Consider the following 24370-nt stretch of genomic DNA (forward strand, 5'->3'; position numbering starts at 1 on the left):
TATTCAGTGTTATAATTTTAAAAGACTTCATTGGTAAGTTAGGTTTTTCAAGTGGTTTCTTTTTTTTTCCCCATATATATTACTGGCTTAGCACATTGCAGCTGTGATGTAGCAGATGGAAACTGTTTTGATAATTGATGCTCTGAAATACCATATGCATAGGCTGAGATATTTAAGTTCTGTTTAGTGTCTTTGTCTATGTCCATATCTGCTTTCTCTGAAAGACTCTGATTTGTTTACCACAAAACAACAACAAAAAATCTGGAAACATGGCTAAGATGAGAAGAATGTAGATCCCTGTGGTACCGTTTACAAATTGGATACAAAGAAGTCCAGATGAAGTATAATTCTCTTTTCAGTCTTCTCACTGAATTTAGCAGAAGCTGGAGGTCTATTATTGTCCCCCACCTATCTATCAGCACATGTGTGCTGAGTATATCATTGCTGTAATTCAACACACAGCCAGCACTGGTACAACAGAGCTGGCGTGCAGTGCAGAACAATTGCAAATCAAGTGTGAGACATTTTGTCAGATGAACTCCCTGCTCAGTGACATTCAGCTGGAGTTTTGCAAGAGGCCAGGAGTTCACCAGTGAGATGCACAGGACATTGTGAGGCAGCACTCTTGGCAGTCCAGTTAAGTACTCTGCTTTCAGACTCAACAGGATGCGGTCTCCTTGTTCCATACTTTCTAACAAATTCGACTGTATTCATTGCTGCTTTCACATTGTCACCCTGGTAGCAGTGTGACCATACGGGGAATAATATGTAAATTAATTTAAATAGAAGCATACAGAAAAGTTGTGCCACAGTCTTGTTTGGTTTGGGTGTTTTCTTGGGGTTTTTTTTGGTTTTTTTTTTTTTTTTTTTAATTTTAATTTAATCAAAACCAGTGCAAATAGTATAGAGGGGACGCCTACCTCCGCACGTCTAAATCTGGAGGCTGAGTCATTCAGCCACATTTAAAAGTTCATAATCATGATTCTTGCCTGGAGAAATTTTTCAAGCGCCATGTGAATCGTGTCAGAGCGAGCAGCTAATACACACCTTATTGAAAGGATTTGGGATTTTCCGTGCGATGTTCCGGCGCCGCCATTCCCGCCCGGCCGGGCCCGCCAGAGGGCGCTGCCGCCGTGCCTGCTCCCACCGGGATGGCGGCGCCGCTGGGCCCTGCCCTGCGCTCACGGGCCGCTTCCAGCCCGGCCCACACACCACTCCGGGATGGCGGCCGGCCCAGCCCTGCCTCACGGGCCGCTTCCAGCCTTGTCCGCACATCCTGCAGGGATGGCGGCCAGCCCTGCCCTCACGGGCCGCTTCCAGCCCTGCCCTCACGGGCCGCAGGGATGGCGGCCGGCCCTGCCCTCACGCCCCGCCGCCAACCGGGTCGGGACAGGGCCCGGGCAGCCCGCGGGGAGCTCCTGCTCCGAGCTGTACCCTGGGACCAAACACCTCAGCAACTCGCGGGTACAGGACAGAAGTGCTGAATTCTTGCTGACCCGGGCTGCTTTCCGAGAGGCTGAAGGCAAGGATAGCTGTTTTTTTTAGTCTTACATTTCCCCCGTAGCAAAATGTGTACTCAGTTTTGAGACGCGCTATACATAGAGTAAAAAATAGTAACTGGGAGGCACTGTGTCTGCAGAGTAGCAAAGCCCCGTGCTTTCATGTGGGCCCTGCAGAGCTGTGCCCCGTCTGCCCCTAGTCCACTGGAAAGAGAAGGAATCTCTGTGAACTGGGAAGATTTTGAGTACCTTTCAGCCCCTCTGTCCGTTCCAACACCGAGTGTGACCGCCCCACGGCAAGCCCGGCTCCGCTGACCCGCGGCTGAGCCCTGGCTGCGGCCAGCCCCCGGGAATGCAGGCGCTGGCTGTGCCCAGCCTCAGTTGCCTTAAGCCTTAGAACCCTTAAGGCTTTTCTGCTTTTTGTTTTCAAGGTTTGTCTGCGGGCCAGCTGATGGCTTGACTCGGCTGCCCTTCCTCCCCCAGCCAGGCTGACACCGGTGCACGGTATCGATCTCACTGCGGTACGGGAGGTGCAGCCAAAGCACCGAGACGCGCTCGCCTCGTACAGTGTAGCAGAGTGAACTTTCAGAAAGTAAAAGTGCTTGTTCAGGAGGCTGATAGAGTAAGTCATCAAAAATACCCGCTGTCCATTGTACCTCTTGACATTCATTGTGCTGCAGCTGTAACTTACTGACTCTTTATAAGGATATAATGCGTTGGGAAGTTAGAAACTTGCAAAGGGAAGTATCTGCTGTCCCATAAATTGTCCCTCTAATTTTTATAACACATTACATTTAAAGGCAGGTCATAATGTTCCAAAGCAGTTACCAAAAGGTAGGTCTCTAACTAAAAATGACTTGAGTGAGGAGCTGAGGAACCTGCTTCAAACTGGAGCACTGAAAATCAGGCCAGTTTGAATTAACTGCTGCTGGAGCCTAGCTCTGAAAACACGGGCTGCTGTCACCACGTACAGCGTTTGCCTTTTGAAACAGATCCAGGGAATGAACAAGCATAAAAATGTTCCAGACAACTTCAGGGTGCTGTTCAGTGGTACTGACCCTGCCTGCTTCACTAAGGGGCCTGACACAGCACAAGTTTCATCACCACTGGGTATGCATCTGTTTGACAATGGACAGGTTCTTCAGCTGGAACCAAATCCACACTCTGTGTGTTGTACAAGAGGAAAATGGGGGATTGGGATAAGCAAGGCTCGGTTTTTCCCCTCCAAGTGTTCTTGCATGGACTGAGTAGGTAACTGTACTAGCAAGCTGAGTCATAACGGGGGCTGCTTAGATTTTTGAACAGCTGACTGGCCTTTTCCTCACGTATATGTATAGGTATATGTATAGGTATAGGTATAGGTATAGGTATAGGTATAGGTATAGGTATATGTATATGTATATGTATACATATTAGTTTGAAAATTTCTTTCAGAAAATTTTTGAGCTGCAGTTTCGAGAACTGCAGCAAACATCTGTGTTGTTTATTGCTTATTTTTCAAATGTCATCATGCACCAGAGGTCTGCAGGAGCTCATCCCTTCCCAGGGACAAGAAGACTGCAAGAACCTTCTGATGGGGAACAGTCCGTGCAGTCTTCTGCCTACAATAAACTTTTCTTCCCTGTATGTGGGCAAAAAGATAGAATATCACGGAATTTAAAAAACAGATTGAAGCTCTCATTGTGTTTAAGCTGCAGTATATATTAGGATATGGCATTTGTCTAATGATGAGTCTTATGGCTGAGGTGTTAAAAAAGAATTAGTCTAGGCAATTTAGCCACCAGACAGCTATTGATACCACCAGAAGAAGGCTGATTGACTTTGCAAGTCTCCAATTATAACCCGTGCTATAATTATGATTATCTTTCTCCATAGAGCACTACTGAGCCTCCACTTTTGACTCATACCAGATTCCCACTGAAGTCAGCAGGAGCTGTGTATGAGATGGGGCTTTCACAGGCAGCACTGTTTGTCCAAAAGTAAACAAGCTGTTCCTGTAAATTGCTTCCCCAAAATGGACCATTTTCTCCTACATATTGTCATAGCTGTAATCAGGCACACAGCTCCTGCTTTGTTCTGATACAGGAGCAAAGTCAGGTTTAAGGCACAGGTAGGCTGGTGTGTCTTCAGACTTCTCCAGCACTGAAAAAGTCAACTTTTACAAGTCTTAACTTAGAGGCTAGCTCGAGTCTCTAGACAATAATTCAGTATCAAGAATACCCTGCTTGCCTGTAAATCTTATTCTCATTAGGTTTATACGGACAAGAAAAATGTATTTAATTGATTTCATCATCATGATTAGAAGGGGGTAAGTAGATTTATGCAAGAGGAGTAAATTCTTAGATTTACTGTGGAAAGCTTACATAGGAAAAATCTGTCTTCATCTCCTACCTTACTACACACTCAGGAAAACTGCTCACAACTCTGATTGTAGGTGAAGTTGTTAATTACCTGGCCAGCACAAGTGAGGAAAGGTACTTGGGAAGCAGATTTCCATTTTTGCAGAAAAAGAGGAAACAAAGACCAAACTGGAGAAAACATGAAACAAAAGAATTCATAAGACTATAATTGTTCATGTTAAGATGCACAATGTGAGAAGATCTTCTTATTAGGAAGTTTCTATAAAGGCTAACTTGCAGACAAATTGCCCCCATTATCTTGATAATCATTTTCTAAGCCATAAATCGCCCATCTTGCAAGCAGGTATGTGGAAATACAATCCCATGGGATTCTGCACAGCACTACCAGCCTGTTAAAGTTGATCAGAGGGTGGTGTAGGGCTGCCATCTCAGCCTGTCTTTGAATGTTCTGTTGTCTTCTTTCTGGGAGGAATAGAAGCTTCACCCCTTTGATATTTGTCTGGGAATCAAAGACCATGTGTCAGAAGTAGATGGACATTTCTTCATGGAGAGTTTTCAGAAATATGGTTACAGCTGTCCTTAAACATCGTGTTCTGATGTTCTCCGTGTCCTCTCTAGTGCTCTGCTACATGATGGCTGTGTAACCTAAAGCCATACTAGCATTTTAATCTTGGATTTTTTATTGCTAGCTCTTTTAATTGCCGGCTTTCTTTACATTATCCAATACTTATAATCAATTACTGAAGCAGGATGAAGAATATCACTCAAAAAGTTCTCCATCATTGTGGTGGCTACAGCGTGTTAACCTGTGGTATTTGAATACTTGTATGCAGGAATGATTTCTGTCTCCTGAGAGGACTGGGGCACAAGGAGCTGCCCTGGTTTTGCAGTGAGTATAATTTGGGTATTTGCCGTAACACCACATAAGCACTGTGGCTTTCTTTAAGTGGCGTTAGGAGTGAGGCACAGCCTGGCCGTAGTTTCATAGTGAGTTTGGGGTCTTGCAGTATCTGGGCCTTGAGCCCACCAAACTTTTGACAACCAGCTCTATGCCTTCTATTGCTAATCCACAGCCATGCTCCAGAAGTCAGTAGGAGAAGCCCTCTCACTGAGCACTTGTTAGCTTGCTTCTGTTGGAAGTGAAACCAAAATTTCAAAAATCCTAATTTTTTCTCTACTTTACTTTTGCAAAATAATAAGGTGAGGCTTCCTAATGTGCAACCCCTTGCAATTAATCAGGCAGTGACTGTGTCTGAGAGGGGCTCAGGTAGGTTTCACCTGGAGCCAGGTTAATCTTTCAAAACTTCTGTGACCTGCAGCCACAGTGGGGGTGGCAGGAGCCTTTTCAAGAGACATGAGTGTCATCTAGTGGTAAAACAAACCCACTCGATCACACCCCAAGAGCCACCTGGTTCCAGCCAAAAGCCTGCTGGTTTCCATACAGTGCACTGGGTGACACATTTTATTTCTGCCACACTTTAACAGACTAATACAGAATGTATGGAGTAATACTTCTTTTAGCTTTCATCCTTGTGGGATTTCTTTTAAGCAGGCTAATGGAAAATAATATGAGCCCATAGCTAACCAGGCAGCAGACACTAATGGCTCTCCATCTGAGGTTCTTCTGTCCCAGTGATGTGATACAGAAAGGGTCTGTCTCCTTGGGACCAGTGACCACCAGCTCTCTAGGGATTGAGAATTTTATAGGACAAAGGACTGTTTAAAGCTCTATTTACTTATATTGTATGATGTCTCTGTTGGACATTTGTGTTTCAGAGTAAATTTTTACTGAAACTCCTTTGCCTTCTTTCACATGTAAATCCAGATTTATTAGCAAAGCAGAGCATAAACATAGTAATTCTCTTGTAGTTGGTCAAATAAGGAGAAGTCTTCACCAGAAGCATCACTAGCAGAGGAACATGCAGGGACGGTGGCTGATCTGGTAACAAAGTGGAGTGGAGAAATACTGGCTGGTTATGTACAATTTTCCTGATGTGACTTCCTGGAAGTTAATCACAGTAACTGTAATGGAACAAACTCAGCTTAAGGTGTTGTGCAGATATTCTGAGGGAAAACAGACTTTGAATTTAGTCAGCTAGAACTTACCATGTAAAATTACTGCAATTGCTCAGTACACATTTTAAAGTGCTGAACTGGAAGCTCACCTTTTTTTTTTGAGCAAAGAGGAATTTGCCATAGTTACAGCTGATGCCAAGGACTGAGACTTCAGAAAAATCCCAAATTCTTCCCACTTGACTAGGGGCTGGTGGTTGGAGGCTGTGGAGCTACCCAGCCTTGGAGCAGTGGGCAGTGAAAATCCGAGGATCCAATCCCTCCGCATGGGAGACTATCTAAGGGCATGCCTTGTTTTTCAAATGGTGCTTCCTCTCCCACCATTTCCTGCTAGAGCAGGCCTTGGGCAGTCACGCCACACAAGTTTCGTGATCTTAAGGGTGAAGGCACCTTAAAGAAAAAACAAGCAACCGACAAAAAAGCCTAATGAAAAGCACTGAATCCCTTTGCAAAGCTGGCCGTGTAGCACGGCGCTGGGCAGAGCCCGCATCAGCCAGGGAGTCAGGGGCTCTTGGCAAGCCGAGGGCAGCGGAGCATATGGGTCTTTCCCTCGTGTCCTCTGCTCCCTCAGCCACCGGGGGAAGGGCTCAAAGAGCCGCCAGCTTCCACCTCCCGCTTGCCGGGAAAGCGCAGCCGGCGGCGCTCACCCTGGCGCTTTCATTTGTCAGCCCGCCTGCGTCAGCGCTAATACCGAGCTCAGCTGCTCATCATCCCAGCTGATAATGTCGCGGGAGGAATTAGGCAAGGCATGCTGGTAGAAGGGAGAGAGAGGGCTTGAGGGAGAGTAATCACAGGCACAGCGACGGGAAATAAATGAGATAGAAAAAAAAAACAACCCTCAAACAGGCGATTCTCAGGCTAGAAAGCAGTGTATTTTTAGGGGATGGGGCTGTTTCAGTCCCAGCTGTGGGGAGCCACGGGATAGATACCAGCAGGTATCCCTGGGATTTCAGCAGGGTTTGCTTCAAGGCTGAAATGAGGGAGTTGCCACAGGGCGCTTGGCATTCAGCTGAGTTGCAGAAGAGCTAAATGGGTGGGCTGAGACTGGGTTTTCCCCTTGTTCGCAGATGAGACGTGGCAGGAGGCAGGGGAGGGCTCGCAGATATTGCTTCTTTCTTTATGGGCCTGCTGCAGGATTTCCCTCTTCAGAGAAAGGCAGAAAGGTTTTCACTCACACAGCTTCTGCCTGAGATTTGGAGCAGGCCTTCCCCATGAAAACAGTGCTAATAAGAGGCCATGCCATAATCTGATGAAACCCAGGGAGGTCCTGGCCATAGGAGCCATTCTCTGTGCGGCAGCCAGCAGGAGTCCAGTTCCCAATATCTCCCTCGACAGCAGACGGAGCAGAATGCTCTGTTAAAAGAAGACATACATTTAATTAATTCCTGTGGTGCTATAAAACTCAAATTTAATCTGAATTTTTAAACACACCTTGGCATTTTAACCACTGCTAGCAGTAGGGCAGTGTTATAGTCCTGCTTCTGGCTATGTCCCTACAGAATGTATCTCTTTCCACTGAAATTCAGTAAATATTTTGAAAAAGCTGAGTTAAGGTCAAGTATGTTTTGCAAAATCTTTATCTGTGTAACCTAAATAGACCTGGCAACAGAATAGATTGTTCTCGAACTTAGGGAAAAAGGTGAAATAGCTCATCACTATCAGTTCTGCTCTTTGTATGTGGCAGTAAATTCAGGGTGACTGTCCATCTCCAAATGCTGCATGGCATCTAGATTTACATTCCCTGGATTGTCTGGCTTTGTGTACCATGTTGCTGTTTGGTTCTTCCAAAAGCCATGAAACAACTCCTGAAGGAAAATGGTGTATCCAGAGCACCAGTCTGGCCCAACCACAGACCCACAGACCAGAATTCTCAGCTTAGAAAGCTATCTTTCATATGCACCAGAGAAGAAACAAGTATCACAGTGCAGAATGAGCTTTTTTTTCAGAACCAAATACTGTAATAATTTATGCCCATGTGTTGCTCTTTTATTTTGTGCATGTGTTTAATTTTGGACATATATTTTCCATATCTCCAAATGTTCTGCAAAGTTCAGCAGTAAATTATTATTTAACAATCAAAAATTGCTTTCTCACACCTTTTATTTTCCTCTTTTTTCTTGCTAACTGATCTCCAGGAGAAGCACCATTAGAGTGATGCTGGAATCAAAAGCTTTAGCTAATATTTTCAGAATTACTGATGGAAAATTAGAAAGGGAAAGGTGTCTGTATATCTGGCCTCAAAAGGTAAGCCCAAAAATGAGACACCTTGGTGACTGAATTATTGGCCAGTGGTTACATTTGAATATTCAATTGCTGTGGTGGCAAAGGCTCCCTCAAAATGATTCTTTTTGCTTGACACCCAAGTTAAATTGCATTTAATTTCATATTCTTCCACAAAAGTTGTTCCATATTGTGCCTTTCCTTTTGAAACATGGCTAGGCAGGTATTGATTGCTAGCAAGCCCAATAGGAAAAGCCTAGATGACACAGGTTAAATAATATGTGAAGGGCTGATAGTTTTGGCAGAAAGCACTTCATGAGGAAATGAGTGAGGATCATAAGCTTTTACCTTTCAGGTAAAATAAATCACCAGATCAGAGCAAGTCTGTTTATTCCACTTGTAAAAATATTAAAATTCATCACTGTGATTTTCACATTGTTAGTCCTCTGTAATTGATTATGCACTGCAAAACTTTTCACCAAACAGTGTTGCTCTTGGGTTGTCATGTAGGGTTTAGGGAACAAAAACATTGGTGACAAAAATGGAAACACCCTTTGCACTACTGCCAGCCTCAGCTACTGCTTTTAGGCTCCATCTGTCCGGTGTTTCTGCATCCCCTGGGATCTGGGAGCAGGAGACTGTCACCAGGATAACCATTCTCCTTGAACAGCAAAAGTCTCTCAAATTATACAATGAGGTCTACAAATAATCATATCAGCTTAGCACTAACGTGCTTAACACTTAAACTCTGGGTTTGTCCTTATTTCGCTTCAATTTTTTGTTTGGAAAATCAAAAGCCAGTCCCACTATAATCCTTCAGCCAAGCTTCACTTTTTTTACTGCGTTGTGGGGAGTCTTCTGAAATCCCCACCTAGATTTACCTTGTTTCTCTGTTGTGCCCAAAGGAAGAGCTTTTTGCTGCACAGCACATACATGTGCAGCACAGCTTTTGATTCAATTGGAGAGCATCTTCCCTCTCTGCAGGTATTCCCTGCAAAAATTACCAATACTTTTCTTCTTTCATTGGAGATGACTTTTTCCCCCAAGGCTTTGCTCACACAGTTGCAGTGACTGGATGCAAGTGCAGGACCAGGGAGTAAGGCCCTTTGTTTTCAGTCAGACCCCACAGGGTTATCCAGAGACTTAATTCACCATATAACAATCTAATTCCCTTCCATTAATTCAACACATGTGGGTGCTTCTAGAAAAGCTGTAACCAGCAGCTCACAGATGGAGCAGGCTCTGGTCTTGCAGGGGAGGATTTCATGTCAGGCTGGTCCAAATACCAACAGTCAGTTGAGACTTAATGGAGACCTTTAACCCTCCTCAATACAAAGCTGGGGTCCATTTGGTTCAGAAGGGACTCCTGTCTAAATACTTCCTTAGTTCCCTGTTCTGCCTCTGCTCTGCTTCTCATGTGCTGCATCCCTGCTCTGCCTCATGCAGTGATGTGCCAGTCAGGAGGGAGAGAACCCCTCTAGGACCTCTGCCTTCATCTTCCCTCAGAAAAGGCCTTGGACAAGTTAGGGCATTCTATGGAAACTGGGCCTTAGCGGGAGAAAGCTGAATGGAGAAAGTAAGCGAGGCCTGGTGAAGGGAACCCATGAGAATAAGACTTGCCTCAGGCCAGCAGGAAGTACAAAGTGGACCTCAGAGGCTTCTGCCTTGACATCAGGGTATATTTTTAACTGAATAAAAAAATAGCTCTAGGTTAGCTTCTGTGAATAAAGGGATTGAGACTAGAGTTGAATGATGAGAGACTATTGACAAAGGAAGAAAATGACTGGCTACAGGCTGAAAGCCTGAAAAAACCCCACGCTTTTTCAGGATGGATGTGAGATGAGACAAGAAGCAGCTGGTATTGCATCCACAAGGACTGAAGCAAAGCCTACCAAAAGGAATGCAGTGATGATGGGACCACATCCCATTCTCTGTGTCACAGAATGAAGATGTCCAACAGTAACCAGCACAGGGGCTGCTGCACACAAGAAACGGGTTAGGCAGGGTTGTGTTTGGGCTTTCCATCCCAGTGGCTAGGGACTGCTTGTCAGTCTTGTCCCTCTCTAAGGAAACTTCAAATGCTTAAATATCCCAAGGTATAAAACTTCTTGAAGGCTGTGCATTACATCTCTGCTACCATCATGACACATCATGAGAATCAGTGCTTACAGGTCTAACTGGTGTCCATTTTTAGAGCAGTGGGTAAGTTACTGAACTGTCCACCATATTTTCTCCTTACTGAAAGTTATTTATTCTCATTTTATAATACCAGCTAGAGGCCAGGAAAATCAGTCTGTATATTTCTCAGTATATAGCTACATACACACATATAATAAACTATTAAAAATATACAAGGTTGAAGAATAAGGGAGAAAAAGTGTTATCCACGTTTTATAAATGGGGTGCTGAAGTAAGAGGAGATGACATGAGTTTCAGATCATACTCAATATCTGTGATAGATCAGGAAACTCAGGTCTAAGGAGAAGTCCATCCTTCCTTCCTGGAATGGAAAGAAGGGAGCTGATACACACAGGAAAGATGGGATTGTACCTTTTGTAGAGTATTTGTAGTGTTTAAATAACCTTAATTCCCTGCATTCCCAAGACAGTCTCTCTGCTTTTTCTTCATTTTTCATTCAGTAGTCTAAAGCAGGAAATGTGACACTTATTTGATTTTATTTTTTAAAATTTCTTCATTATTGCAGAAAAATCTTCAATAAGTCATGCTTGGAAGCTCTTGGAAGTTTGCAAAACCAAGCCCTGTTCAGCTCCAGGCATTTATACATGACGCATACACTCATCAGTGCTCATTGCTGTTGTTTCTCTGCCAATCACCTTACCCAATGTGAAGATGTGTCACAACACTGAGCAAACATGGAAACAGCCACTTTAATCAACCGTATTTTCCCCATATGGTAACTTTCCTTTACCATGGTAGTCCAGCTTTCACACAGATTTTAAAGAGAGGAAGTTTACAAGCAATAAAAATTAACAGCCAGTATATATGCAACAAACAAATCAACATCCCCCCCCCATAGTGTGTGCCTGAGTGGATCTAATTCAAACTGTGACTAAACTGTGGTTGCATTTCCATGAGATATTTTGCCTAAGGATGTGCAGTGTACACAGTGCATGATTCATTTCAGTGAGAACCAGACCAGGGGTGACAGGAAGAAGTTCTGAGGACAAGCACAGAGAAATAGCCATAACAGAAGAGGAAAGCCACACAATGGTTGTGCTGCCATGCCCTTAGAGCAGTAACAAGGCAGGGCAGTGAGAGCCTTCATTCCCATGTGCTTGTGAAGAACTTTACTGACTCTCTTCATCTTCACCTATTCCTCCCCATAAAGAAAAGAAAGCCCAGATTAAAGTGGTTGGATATGGGGATAATTCATTTTCCAAGCTCTCTCTCTGCCTCAGATTGCCTCACAATTAGAGCTCCCCCTTCTCCACACACACCTAAAGGCCAATTCTGGGAGCACGTCTTTCCCAGAAGTCTCTGTAGGGCTGGGGAGCAGGTGCCTTGCTAGAAGTAATCCTCACAGCTGTCTGGTTCATGTGTTGTTAATACAAGCACATAATTTCCACTGGCGTAGATTAGGAGTATTAATGGCAACAGAACAATGAATGTCTGTGCAATCAGAATTTGACGTCTTGTATTTGTCATGCCACCAAATAGCTTGTTTCCAAATTATAGAACAGTTCTGTGGTGAATGGAATCGGGCTGTGATAATTTGTATGTATGAACGATATTTTAAGACCCACTTGTTTTTACATCTCGTTCAAACACTGCCAGGATGGATGTTGGGTGGATGTTGAGAGCATACATACATTCTGTTTCAGAGACACTTCTCATCCTGCAGTGTGGCTTAGGGATCTGTCTCTCCTCTGGGTATTCATTTTCAGTAAGACTTGGAAAGGAGAAGACAAGCCAAACACAGCACAGCATCTGAGGACATAATGTTTTCAGAGCCGGCTGGCAGTGGTAGTCTGTTGTTCTGTCAAAACAAAGATGACGTGACAACTCTGCCTGTCAGTCTTTGCCCAAATTCATCCCTTCCTTCCTTCCTTCCTTCCTTCCTTCCTTCCTTCCTTCCTTCCTTCCTTCCTTCCTTCCTTCCTTCCTTCCTTCCTTCCTTCCTTCCTTCCTTCCTTCCTTCCTTCCTTCCTTCCTTCCTTCCTTCCTTCCTTCCTTCCTTCCTTCCTTCCTTCCTTCCTTCCTTCCTTCCTTCCTTCCTTCCTTCCTTCCTTCCTTCCTTCCTTCCTTCCTTCCTTCCTTCCTTCCTTCCTTCCTTCCTTCCTTCCTTCCTTCCTTCCTGCCTTCCTTCCTTCCTTCCTTCCTGCCTTCCTTCCTTCCTTCCTTCCTGCCTTCCTTCCTTCCTGCCTTCCTGCCTTCCTGCCTTCCTTCCTTCCTTCCTGCCTTCCTTCCTTCCTGCCTTCCTGCCTTCCTGCCTTCCTTCCTTCCTGCCTTCCTTCCTTCCTGCCTGCCTGCCTTCCTGCCTTCCTGCCTTCCTTCCTGCCTTCCTGCCTTCCTGCCTTCCTGCCTTCCTGCCTTCCTTCCTGCCTGCCTTCCTTCCTTCCTGCCTTCCTTCCTTCCTGCCTTCCTTCCTGCCTTCCTTCCTGCCTTCCTGCCTTCCTGCCTTCCTGCCTTCCTGCCTTCCTGCCTCCCTCCCTCCCTCCCTCTTCAGTCATTTCCTGCTTTTTGTCCAATGATTTTCTGCTCTTTGTGCAATTGTGAGGCCAAACACCGCTGTTGCTGGTGGGATGGGGTGGGACACAGGAAGGGCATGGAGGGATTACAGGGGTGCTGGATGCAGGAGGTAGAGCTCTGCAGCAGGGGTAGAAGTGGAGCTGAGAACTGGAAACACTTCACGTTGGGCTGAGGATATGTACAATATGTGTGAGTACAGCTCCTAAAGCTGGTGAAAAGAAGAGAGAATCCAGAAAATAAAACTTTGCCTATGATGTCTTTTTTTTTCTGTATAGAACTTAGAGTGAATTAAAAGCAGTAAATCTAACTAGATGTTTCTTGATTTATGTTTTACATAAGTAGTTGTTTCTAGTGAATGCAATGGAAATGTATTTTAAGAGAAATGAGGGAGAAGAGGGGAAAATATTTAAGGCTCAAAACCAAGGAAAGATAAGTATCTACATTTAAAATGTTCTCAATTTTCAATTCCTTATTCAACCACTTAACCATTTGCTTTGATAACATACATTTCACTAATTGGCATCATTTTCTTTCTCAGTAAATGTGAAAGGTGGTCTCAGACTAAGTTAAGATATGCTTTGCAGCCTGAGGTGATTCCATGATAAGATGAACTTGCAATAGCTACTGTGTAACTTGTATTTTTGGTTTAGTAGGGATGAGAGAGTACTGTCTCCTCTTAGATGCTTGGGCAATTTCGAGATCTAATGCCAAGTCAGCAGAGAGAAATGTCTTATGGGCAACTGCAAACAATTATCTCCAAGCATGAGAGCAGTGGGAAAATATATATATGACCATAGGAAATATTTATGGTCCATGATCAGAATTACAGAAAGCAAGAATTATTATGGCCAGAGCAGTCAGGGGTTAGCTGACACTAGTCTGTGGGAACCTAAATTTTCCTAGTTCCATACTGGTGGAATTCCTCATTCTAGCAAAGTTTGCTGGCATGGTGACTGCTCCGTTCCATTGTATAGTGACCAGAAGGTATGAAGACAGTAAGAAGTAACTAAGATAAATTCTTAACTGAAGAGTTTTCCTGGTATGCGCTTATATTTTTGTTCATTGTACTGAAATATACAATGTTGTTAAATTCAGAAATAAAATAAATTGACAAATTTGACTTAAATAATTTCATCTCTATTCTTTTCTGAAGACAGTATGCAGTGTATATGTGATCCAATATAAGCTTCATCAATAGAAATTTAGTTGTCAGCATGTTATCATTTGAGACTTTTCTTCATCCTGGAATATTTCTGCATTAATCTTTGCAGCCCAGCTCTGCACAGCCAAGATGCTGGGTGAGGAATGCACTTCAAACAGCTCCTCCAAAAACCATGGAATGTGCCTAGTGATCGTCTCCTGCAACTCCAGCTGTGCACTCAAAATGTCAGGACATTTCAGATCTGCCTTTTCCTGTGTGTCTTTGTTGCTGGTGGTGATGGTGGTGGTTTAGGTGCAGCTGAAAAAGTTGTGCTATATCTGGACAGAGGAAACCACAGCGTTTTTGCAAAGCAAGCATGCGCCAGGAAGTTGTCTTATATTCTGTTTTGACATTAACTTCTGAATTCTCCCATTCACTTCTCTGATATAATTTGTTTTAAAGCAATCTAACAAAAAGCAGGCTTCCTGAAAACAGATAACATTTTCTTACTCTTTTGACAGTAGTGGTGCTGTACTGTTCCACCTCAGCTTATCGGCACAGCTTTCATTAACTGCTAACCTTTACAACAATATCAAGGGGAGGTGGTAGTTTTTCTTTTCCTGATGAAAAAGATTTGTGAGGGCTACCAGAGTGCTGACTTTCTCATTCTCTAAACCCTTTTTTCTGGTGGGTTTTTTTTTTTGTTGTTTGCTTTTTTGTTGTTGTTGGGGTTTTTTTGTTTTGTTTTGTTTTGTTTTTACTTGGTGATTGCTAGCAGGGTTGAGAATAGCTGACATTTTGGGATGACAAGCACCTCACCCAACATGAGTACCCACTACTATCAATTCACACAGTACCTCAGATTATTATAGAGATTAATAACTAAATAGGAGTAGTAGGGGTGATTATCACATAAATAGCTGTCTCTTTCATAGATAAACCATTTATCATAAGATCTGTTAATTAACTTTATCAAGACTGAAAGATGAATAAATGCCTTATTCTCTAAGTGTAAGTAAGATAATAATTTTTGCTCATAATACTACAAATCCTATATGAACCCTATCTCAATTTTTAACCTTAAGAGTTTAGTGTTTCTCTTGTCAATTTGACCTGGTGCCTGACCTTTGAGCAGACACACAACAGTTGATAGGAATTTAGAGCTGCCTGTTTGCAAAGTTCTTTTCTTGTAGGATGTAATTTCAAGTCCACCTAGCTCACAAAACTCCTGAGTCATCCTATGGCTGGGTGTCTGTCTGTCTGCAGTATTCAACCAAAGTGTTGTGATCTCACAAGTCCTCTGACTCAGTTTTGGAGTTTACTCAAATACCTGCACTGGGCAGAGCATTTACTGAGTTTTGTGTGGAGAATAAGGCCTGCAGGTTGGCCATCACTTTTTCAATGTCTGGCCAATTTTGGCCAGATTTGCTGGAAACTTGAAGGTCACAAAATTATCATTGTCCTGTGTTTTCAAGAACTGTCAGTCAGGGAGTCGTTTGAACTACTTAATGAATGTACAACATTCTAGCAAGGAAAGATGGGTTTAGTTTTCTTTTGCATTAACCCATTCTACTCATAAGACAATTAAGAAGGAGGACATTAAGAAACAGAAACTTTTCATCTCCAGTTCTGTTATGTGTTACATCCCCATCCTTCACATGGTTGTTGCTCCAAAGTCAAATCTTACAGCTCTCCCATCTTTCTTTGAAGCACAGGCTGAAAATGAGGCCCTTGCAGAGGTTTCAGAACAAAGGTTTACAGCATTGCCATTATGTATTTCCCTTGGATCCAAGTGGCAAAAAGTGCAGCAGTATAGGGCCTGCTGCCTTTGCTTAACTTTTGTGTTTCCTGAGCCTTTATCAGGACAAGCAGCCATCAGCCTTTCCCCTTTTTCATGAGCTGCTATGAAAATTGGTTCAGAGAGCTGAATGTGCAAGTCTTCCTGTGGTTTTAGAAACAGCAGCAGTGGAGCAACATTTAATTTGCAGCTACTTCTTCTTAACCTCAAGGGGGAAAGGTGGTAACTGTTAATTGCATCACAGCATGCATGTGCTGGAAAGCACAGTTTGCTCTGACTCCAGGTGTCCTGGGACCAGCAAACCTAACCAAACCAGATTCAAAGCACCATGTGTGCAAACTTAAGCCCAAACCACACTGCACAATGTCTGTGTTTATTTTTGCTGTGGATTTGGAAGCAAGAAATAATTAACCATCTCTCAGAGCTCCTGGATAATGCCCACAGATATAAAAGATTGCAGGAGTGCTGACATATATTCACCGGTGAGGGCAATCACATGCCGAAGATGTGTATGTGGCAGTTCTCTCTAAAAAAGCTTGAAGCTTTACAGATCAGCCATGTTCCAAGAAATAGGTTGCAAAATCTGTTTTTGAGGCACCATTCATTTATTCTGAAGTCATGCTGGACCTCAGGGATTTTGGTTTTTTAGAGGTTTGGTCTCTTTTATTATCTAATTCTGGATGCACTGTAGTAGCTAGGTGGTTTCGTGTGAAAGACTGCAGGGGCAAGATTCCAGGATGAATTCTGCAAGATTACAAACTCTTACTGTACTTTCTGCCAGGAGTGGCCATTCTCCTTTCTCCCCTTCCCTCCTCCTTTCTCCTCCCTGCTCATTCCTTGCCAAGACTAAAGCTGTCACTTTATGAGGTAAGAGCTCTATAGGTCTGTGCTGCTTTAGAGCAGCTTGCAGGGAAGCTGTGATGATGGAAGTACAATGAAAATTGGGTATATTCTAATTAACCTTGGGAATACTGCCATCAGGAATGCAGAGTATTCCCCTGGAAAAGTTGCTTTTAAGTGGCTGATTGTGTGTTTGTCCATGAAGCTGTTATCAGACCACATAACAGCTTTGGGGAAAGCTTGAATAGGCTTCCATCAGGAAAGGAGGGGTGGGAAGTCGGCTCGGGTGCTGAGAGGCAGTCTGTTGCATTTAGGAAATACAGCAAACAGCCTTATAGGAGAGCAAAAGAAATGGAAAAAACCCAACAGGGCTCTCTCTTTAATGGCTCAAAAGCTTAGGGGCACCTCACTCAGCAATACCAAGCAATTCCAGACTGATGATTCTTTAATCATCACACACAGATGAAAGCTTTTCTGCACCAGAACAAATATCAAATCCTACTGCCATGCACAGCAACAGAATCTGGTAAACTATTTCAGCCTAGCTACGAAATTAATCTGAAACAGACTGGCAACAGACAATAATATGGTGTAACCCTGGAGCTTTGCTGCTGTTCATTATTTTTTTTAATAGTGAGTTCAGAACCTCTTCTGTGTGATCTGGAAAGATCCATTTCAAACAGCATTGCAGGGTGGTGTGGGGCATTTTTCTGGACTGTCTTGCCTGCCTTATGCCTGAGAGGCTTGTATTTAAAATGAGTCTCTCTCTTCCCCCTCGCCCCTTTTCAAACCTAGAGTTAATTTGTTCCCACACCTCAGTTTGTGTGAACAGATGCCTCCATCTCTGAGCTCACAATTGCTGGCTGGGAAGTGATTCAGCTGCTAAACAGTTGTAAGTGAGCAGGCGAATAATCACTGGGTATTGCTGACATCTGAAAAAATAATCTTGTGTTCATGAGTTTTCTAGCAAATGAAAAGGGACAAAAATAGAGGCCCAAGCTGCCTTGGAGCACGCCTCTATCTGAAGTCACCTGTAGCAAGGAGCTGTTCTTGCCAGTTACCTGCTACAGACAACTTCAGATGCAGCTGTGCTCAAAGGATGAGCCCCTCTGCATGCAGCAGTGGATGTGAACAGCTGGACAACAGCCCCTCATGGAGAATTCTCACTTTCAGAGCAGAAAGATCACTGAAAGAAAAGGGTCACTTCGGACGTTGTTCATGGACGTTGCCTCCATATCTTCCCACCATTGCCTTCTAGCTTGCCTACAGTTCTCAGCTGGGAAGTTTGACTTATAAAGGAGCATTGCTAGCTCCACTGATGGTCACTATAATGGCAAATAGATTGAGCCAAAAGGGATGTGGGGATATGGTACTCCTATACCTGGGGGAGGTGCAAAGCACCAAATGCTGCCTTCAGGGCAGCCAAGCTTTGCTAGAGAAGAAGCTATGAGGAAACAAGAACAAACATAAAACCCCAAACTCGTGGGTTGCAATGAGCCAACATGAACATTGCAAATGTTTCTGACTCACTTTCTTTTTTTTTTTTTTTTTTATAAATCTCCACAATAAGCAGTTTGTTTTTGTAGTCTTGAATAGGTTTTTTTTGCATGCAGTAAATACATTGGATTAATCGTGAATGTTGAATATTAATCATAGCATGTTTTTCCTTTTTGATTAAAATGTGTTCAGTTTCAAAAATTGAAATTTGGAGATTGAACTCACACAGAGGTATTAGCAAAGAATGTCAGTTTGGCAATTTTTTGTGTTGTGTAACCTGAAGTGCAAAAGGATGAATCCAGCAAATGGCCAAAAATAAAACAAAAAACTTGTGCCAGAACAATAGCACCTCTGTAGCATATTGACTGCAGATGTGTCTTTTGTAATCTCTCCACTGTAATATTCTGTTAAAAAATAGACAATTTTTGGGTGCCACAATTTAAGAAGGAAATAAAGCCTTTAAAGATCATCGAGATGAGGGCAAGAAAAATGGTGAAGGGTCGGTAGGGGAAGCCATATGAGGAGCAGCTGAGGTCATTTGTTCTGTTCAGCCTGGACAAGAGGAGACTAAGGGGAGACCTCATTGCAGTTTCCTCATGAGGAGAAGCAGAAGGGCAGACATTGATCTCCTCTCTGTGCTGACCAGTGACAGAACCAGAAGAAATGGCTTGAAGCTGTGGCAGGGGAGTTTTCTAAAAGGTTGTTAGGAAAAGGTTCTTCACGCAGTGGGTGGCTGGGCACTGGAACAGGCTCCGCAGGGAAGCAGTCGCAGCACCAAGCCTGACAGAATTCAAGCAGCATTTAGACAATACTCTTGGGGACATGGTGTGACTTTTTGTGCTGTCCTGTACAAGGCCAGGAGCTAGACTCGAGGACCCTTGTGGGTCCCTCCAACTCAGGATATTATATGATTTTATAATAATTCCAGTTACTAGTTCAGGAATCTGTGGTCCTTTCAGGCTGATAAATCTAAATTTCAGTCAGTCATCAAAATAAAAATAGTGAACAAAGACTGTATATCTAGTCCTAAATTTCTTTATCTATAGATGGGCAAAACTATGATCCAGCATCGAAGTACTAATGTGTGATGGAACTGGAACCCCACATCTAAGTCTCTCCAGACCTCCAGACATTCATGTTCTTATGTTGTGTGTGTGAAGTGACCACAACTTTGGAAGGAAGTTCCAAGACCCTCTCCTGGGTACAGGTGAGGCTTTCCAGGTGAGGATTGTATGCTTAATACTGTTTGTCTGCTTTGAAGATCCAAATCCATAATACAGATATTATGACTTGTTCACTAAGCTCTTTTTTGCCTCCACATGGAAAAATGGATTGGCATAGGTGTTATTCTGCTATGCAGGTTCCACAGAAAAATTCTCACTGTGCAGACACAGTACTGAGTATTGCCACTTTTATTGCAGGTAAGTATCAGCACAAGAGCCTGTTTTGTATGGCATTGTACCACAGCTACATTGATTTCATTCTTCATGAAAAGCAGCCAGTAGCAGTCCTGTCCTCAGGTTAGCAGGAGGTCCACAGGGTTCTATTTCTGGTTAAAAATGGAATATTACTTTTCAAGTGATTATTAGTTTTCATCATAATAAAATCCCATCTACAATTCCTTCAAGGAAAAAAAAAATCAACAAGTAAAAATTATTACTGTCACCTAAAATCCTTGTGACTGCTCACCAGTTTCTTGTTCATATAAATAGTATACAATGATGTCCTGCAAGCCAACTTTGAACCAGGTGAATTTCCAGAAGGAGCCATGAACATCTTACCACTATGAGCAAGTATGTGGACTGCTATTAAAATTGCCATAGAAGGGAGATTTTGCAAGGATTCAAATGTCATGCTTAAGGGAGCATTGGAGCTCCTTGACATAAAAGTACCTCTAGCAGGAAAGAGTTTTCTGTCAGGAATTAAAAGAGGGTAGTTAAATTAACAAGTCTTTAACTCTGTCTTTTATCCTCTCAAAATATAAAAAATAAAATAAGGAATGAGAGGCATCATATGCTTATCACAAAAATGAAGATGTTGAGATAGACTCCATGCCCTGAAAAAGTCCTTGGAAGCCTCTGTGTGTACATGGCCAGCCTCTGGGGCACACACTGAACCTAACATGTACAAATATAGCTGTAAGAGCCACCCCACACCTGGCCCACACACACTCACTCCTACATGGTCCCAGGGTCACTGCTGACTAATAAAGAGCAGAATGATGTATATATGTCTCCTCAATAAGTCTGAACTGAATTTTAGCAAAGTCCTGCATTCCTGGGAGGAACTCCAGAACCGTTCTCCTGGATGTATCACACAGATCAGCTGAGATGCCCTGCCACAGTTCCCAGCATGACCAGTATCTATCATATGGTCGTGTGGGCAGAACTGGATCCTACCCACTACTTCCTGCTGAACAGAACTCATTTCCTGGCCTGGCAGTCCAGCCTGGATCTTTGAAGTGCCAGCACAAAAGACATCTTGAGCAGCATCTTGTCACAGGCAACATAATTGTAACTGTATTAAATTCACAGGTTGCACCAGACTGGAAAGAACTGTGGATATGCTGGATAACACGATTATAAATCAAAATTAATTTGAAAAATGTGGTGAATTGAAGGCCCCATTAAAAATTACATAGAATATGGAAGAGGAAGGTGGATGAATGCAGAAACACAGGAAAGTATATGAATTGCAGCTTTCCAGGGATGAATTCTGCTAGCAGTTTCAGAAGGTAACAAGTCAACTAGGAGTCAGAAGGATCACACTGAAAAGAAAATAGCATTTTACAGGGTGGGGTGTGCACTGGAGCACAGCCTGAAAGGCGCATGAAGTAACTCTTGGCTGGACTGGAAGTGGATGTTCAGGTAAGATTTACTCAACTGGGCCTCTTCAAGCATCAAAACCCTCCTTCCTCTGCTGTTTGAAAGAGCAACACAGATGCAGAGTAAAACTGGTAAATTGGGATGAATTCTGTGAAGAGCAAATAGTAGCAAAAAAGGAACAAAGTGAAGCCAAAAGTTGTGCTATGGACTTGTTTACCACCAAAATTATTATGACAGTTGAATCTACTTCTCAAGTTCACTTTTCCAGTCTGAAAGGAAAAGCAGACAGCCTCCTTTCCTGTTACCAGATGGAAGCAGCAATATACACATATGAATGTTGGCCTGATGTCAGCTTTGCCCTGTGCTGGTTTGAAGAAATTTAGGATTTCTCATTGATTTAAGTGGAGCAGACCCAGAAGAAAACATTATTGCATAAACCCTCTCCAGCATATTTGCAAGATATTGTGCACCGCTACAAAGATGTCTCTTCAATGGGATTGTTAATTTCAGTCTTCTCTTATTTAATTAGTTCATATAAACTCTCTAACAGCATCTCAGTCAGGGCTCCAAAAACCTATGCCAAAGCCTTCAGTGGAATCCTTCATTGGCAGACACAGGTCTCAGAAATCTGCTTTCATTTATCTTCCCACACTCACCTCTAGCATTGCTGTGGTTCTTATAATCACAGAATTTGGCTTATCACACAAAAACAAACACTGTATAAGCCCAAAACTTCTTCATTTTGGTGGTAGACTTTGTGTGCAATTTTTTTGCTTCTTATTTTTTGCATTTTTTTTCTCAGCATTTTAATTTACATATGCTTAACCCATCCAAGCTTTGTCATATTAACACAGAAGAAAAATTACATAAGTAAATCTGCCTTTCTTGCATTTTCTGCCAGTTTTGGTCTAATAAATTATATGATGTTATGATAATATTTAGAATTGTTTATGGCATTATATAGTGATGTCAGCCCCACAGCAAAGGTGTTAGTCATGTGTAAGCTGTAGACTACTCACTCATCTGGGCTGGCAGGAAAGGAGCATCTGGGAAGGAGCAAATCACATCTGCTGTTTTCAACCAGCCCACTTCAGCCTAGCAGTAGCCAGCTGAAACGCAAGTTCTGAACTGCTAAGAAATATGTGAAAAACATCATTTGCAGGAGGTTTTAGGTTGACTCATCTGGTCTTGCAGGTACACTGCTTTACTGTTTCCCCACACCAGAATTTTCCCCACCCCCCTTATCTTGTGTTTTACTTAGATGTTTATTTTTAGCTTCTATGAAAATCACTGTAGTGAAGAGAATGGTGGACAAAAAATTTTCCCTTGGATGGTATGGATGATACAGGTATGGAAGTAATTTTCCTTATTTAGAAATAAATGCTCCATCAAGTGCATTTTGATTGAAAAAAAAAATTGACCACTATCTTAAAAATCATAAATAAAGCACCTAATATGCCTGAATGTGAAGAAGACTATGACCAGGATTTTGGAGACTGGTACCTGAAATGGATCCATCGGCATTAATCATTATTATGTTGGATCCCTTGGAGCCAGTGTTTAGGATTTAGGCCTCTGAAACTGGCAGATTCAGTGTACATAAGAGCTAGGATTTTTTTCTTTTTTCTTTTCTTTTTTTTTTTTTTCTAATTTTCTAAAAATCAACAGCTTCTCTTCCAAATAGCTGGAGCTCAGACGCTGAAGCTTTGAGTTTTTCTGTAACCCTCAAGGGTCCTGCTTCCGTCTGGGAAGTTAGGCTGTCAGTTCACCAGGCCCAGAAAATAACTTAGAGAGGACATAAATCAGAGAGAGCTATGCAAAGCTTTCTGATGCTTTGTGTAATATTATAAAGTAATCCAAATATCCTAAAGACGTCAGAGCAATATTTAATATAACACTGCTGTCTCTCAGGTCCATAGGAAAACAGCTGAGATTCCCTGACTTCAGCAGTCATACTGAAAATTATTCTTACATCAGAATCCTATAAGATGACTTAAAAAAACCCCTAACAACAACTGTTTTCTATGAAAATATATTGGATTTTGGAAAAATTTATTGCTTAATTATCTAATATGGAATCCTCCCAATATGGTTATAGTGGGAGTCAGCAGATGGCACTGTTACTCATAGTGATAAAACTTTTTACAGCTGTGCAAAACTTGCTATGCTATTCAGAAGTTCTGCATTGCTGCTCATTTTCTAATGAAATGTCCTTGGCCAAAAACTAGGCACTGGCTCCCCACCTCACCTTATCAAACCAAAGAAAATACTTGAGATGGGTCTGGCCTTAGAGAAGTGTTCAGATTCCCAAGAAAGGGGGTTGTTTGCATGCTCTCTGAGTACCTTTGCTGAAAATCAAGGATTAAGTAAGAATAGCAATCCTTGTTAGGACTTGGCTGCTGGGAAATTGATGCTTTCAAGGATGGTGGTGCATGAGCCATATAGAATCCTTCTTGGAGGCCATGAGCATTAATGGAGAGGGTGAAGGGGGTGCTTATGGTAGAGCTGAGACATTTTAGAGGACAGCAAGAAGGTCTTGGAAATGAGACTCACCAGCAAGAAAACTGTGGAAGCACTTGAAAACCTGAGGTAGGGAGTGTTGCAGGGGCAGCAAGATTGGAAGTGTGCCCAAAGGCAAGGTCAGGGGGCACTCAGTGATGGTTATTAATTCTCTGGGAAGACTCAGCACTTCTTAAGAGATTGCTGGTCCAGTCTAAACTTATTACCACACTGATCCTAGGGATGGAAAGAAATAGTGCATAACACCCACTAAGTTTCTTGATAATTGCATCTGTCTTCATTAAGGTTATTTTATTCTCCTATAAGTTTTGAAAAACCTCTGTGAATAAATTCCACTTACCAATATTTCACTGGTGTTTCTGGCTTCTGTTATTAAAATTGTGACATCAGTCACTTCAATCTGTCAATGATTAGCAGACACACAGAGACAGACACACAGACACTTTTCATCTCAGAATGACTGTTCCTAAGGTAGAAAGGATTTTACTATTTGACTGGGATGGCATGACGCATAAATCATCAGCAGGGTCTGTACCTGGTGAGGACAAAAGCTGGATTATAGGAATCTCACTGGGATGTTCCCATCTGGCTTCAATTCTTTTTACATGCAAATCCACAGTGATCTCAGAGACCGTTTGAAATTCAGCCACAGTGAGCCAGGTGCAGGGAACTCCATGTGGGGGCAGAAGGAGAGTTAATAGGTCCCCTTCTTCCTCTCCTTTCTCATTTAAAAATATCTGTCTTGCTGTGTTCCTGTTTCTGCCAGTTAATGTCAACATCCTATCTACAAGATACAATACAGAGTCTCTATGCCCTGTGGAAATTTGGAGAATGCATTCTTTCATCAGTCTTCACATAGTGCTTACAACTGGGTAACTTTATAGGCA

General features: G+C 42.7%; 1 protein-coding gene across 4 annotated transcripts; it reads left to right on the forward strand.

Annotated features, from left to right (window-relative positions):
* The first annotated feature begins 1126 nt into the window (after positions 1 to 1126).
* LOC147654881 (uncharacterized) lies at positions 1127 to 23828 on the forward strand. 4 transcript variants are annotated; one of them, XR_015283326.1, is made up of 4 exons: positions 1127 to 1522; positions 1931 to 2121; positions 19185 to 19359; positions 20673 to 23828. XR_015283326.1 is itself a non-coding variant. In XM_086877584.1 (2 exons), exons 1-2 carry the CDS (start codon positions 1222 to 1224, stop codon positions 1957 to 1959), a joined length of 330 nt encoding a protein of 109 aa, XP_086733710.1. In that variant the 5' UTR covers positions 1127 to 1221; the 3' UTR covers positions 1960 to 6764. The 4 variants fall into 4 exon arrangements, 1 of the variants encoding a protein (XP_086733710.1); XR_015283327.1 differs by having other exon boundaries at positions 1131 to 1522; positions 19560 to 23828; XR_015283325.1 differs by having other exon boundaries at positions 1131 to 1522; positions 19185 to 23828.
* The last annotated feature ends 542 nt before the right edge of the window (positions 23829 to 24370 follow it).

This window comes from Cyanistes caeruleus, chromosome 2 (assembly GCF_971803275.1).
Source record: "Cyanistes caeruleus chromosome 2, bCyaCae1.hap1.1, whole genome shotgun sequence".
Lineage (NCBI taxonomy): Eukaryota > Metazoa > Chordata > Aves > Passeriformes > Paridae > Cyanistes > Cyanistes caeruleus.

Coding starts and splice junctions, on each gene's coding strand:
- LOC147654881 (XM_086877584.1), top strand. CDS start 1,222: ATGGCGGCCGGCCCAGCCCTGCCTCACGGGCCGCTTCCAGCCTTGTCC. Junction 1,523..1,930: donor TGCTTTCCGAGAGGCTGAAG/GCAAGGATAGCT, acceptor TTTGTTTTCAAG/GTTTGTCTGCGGGCCAGCTG.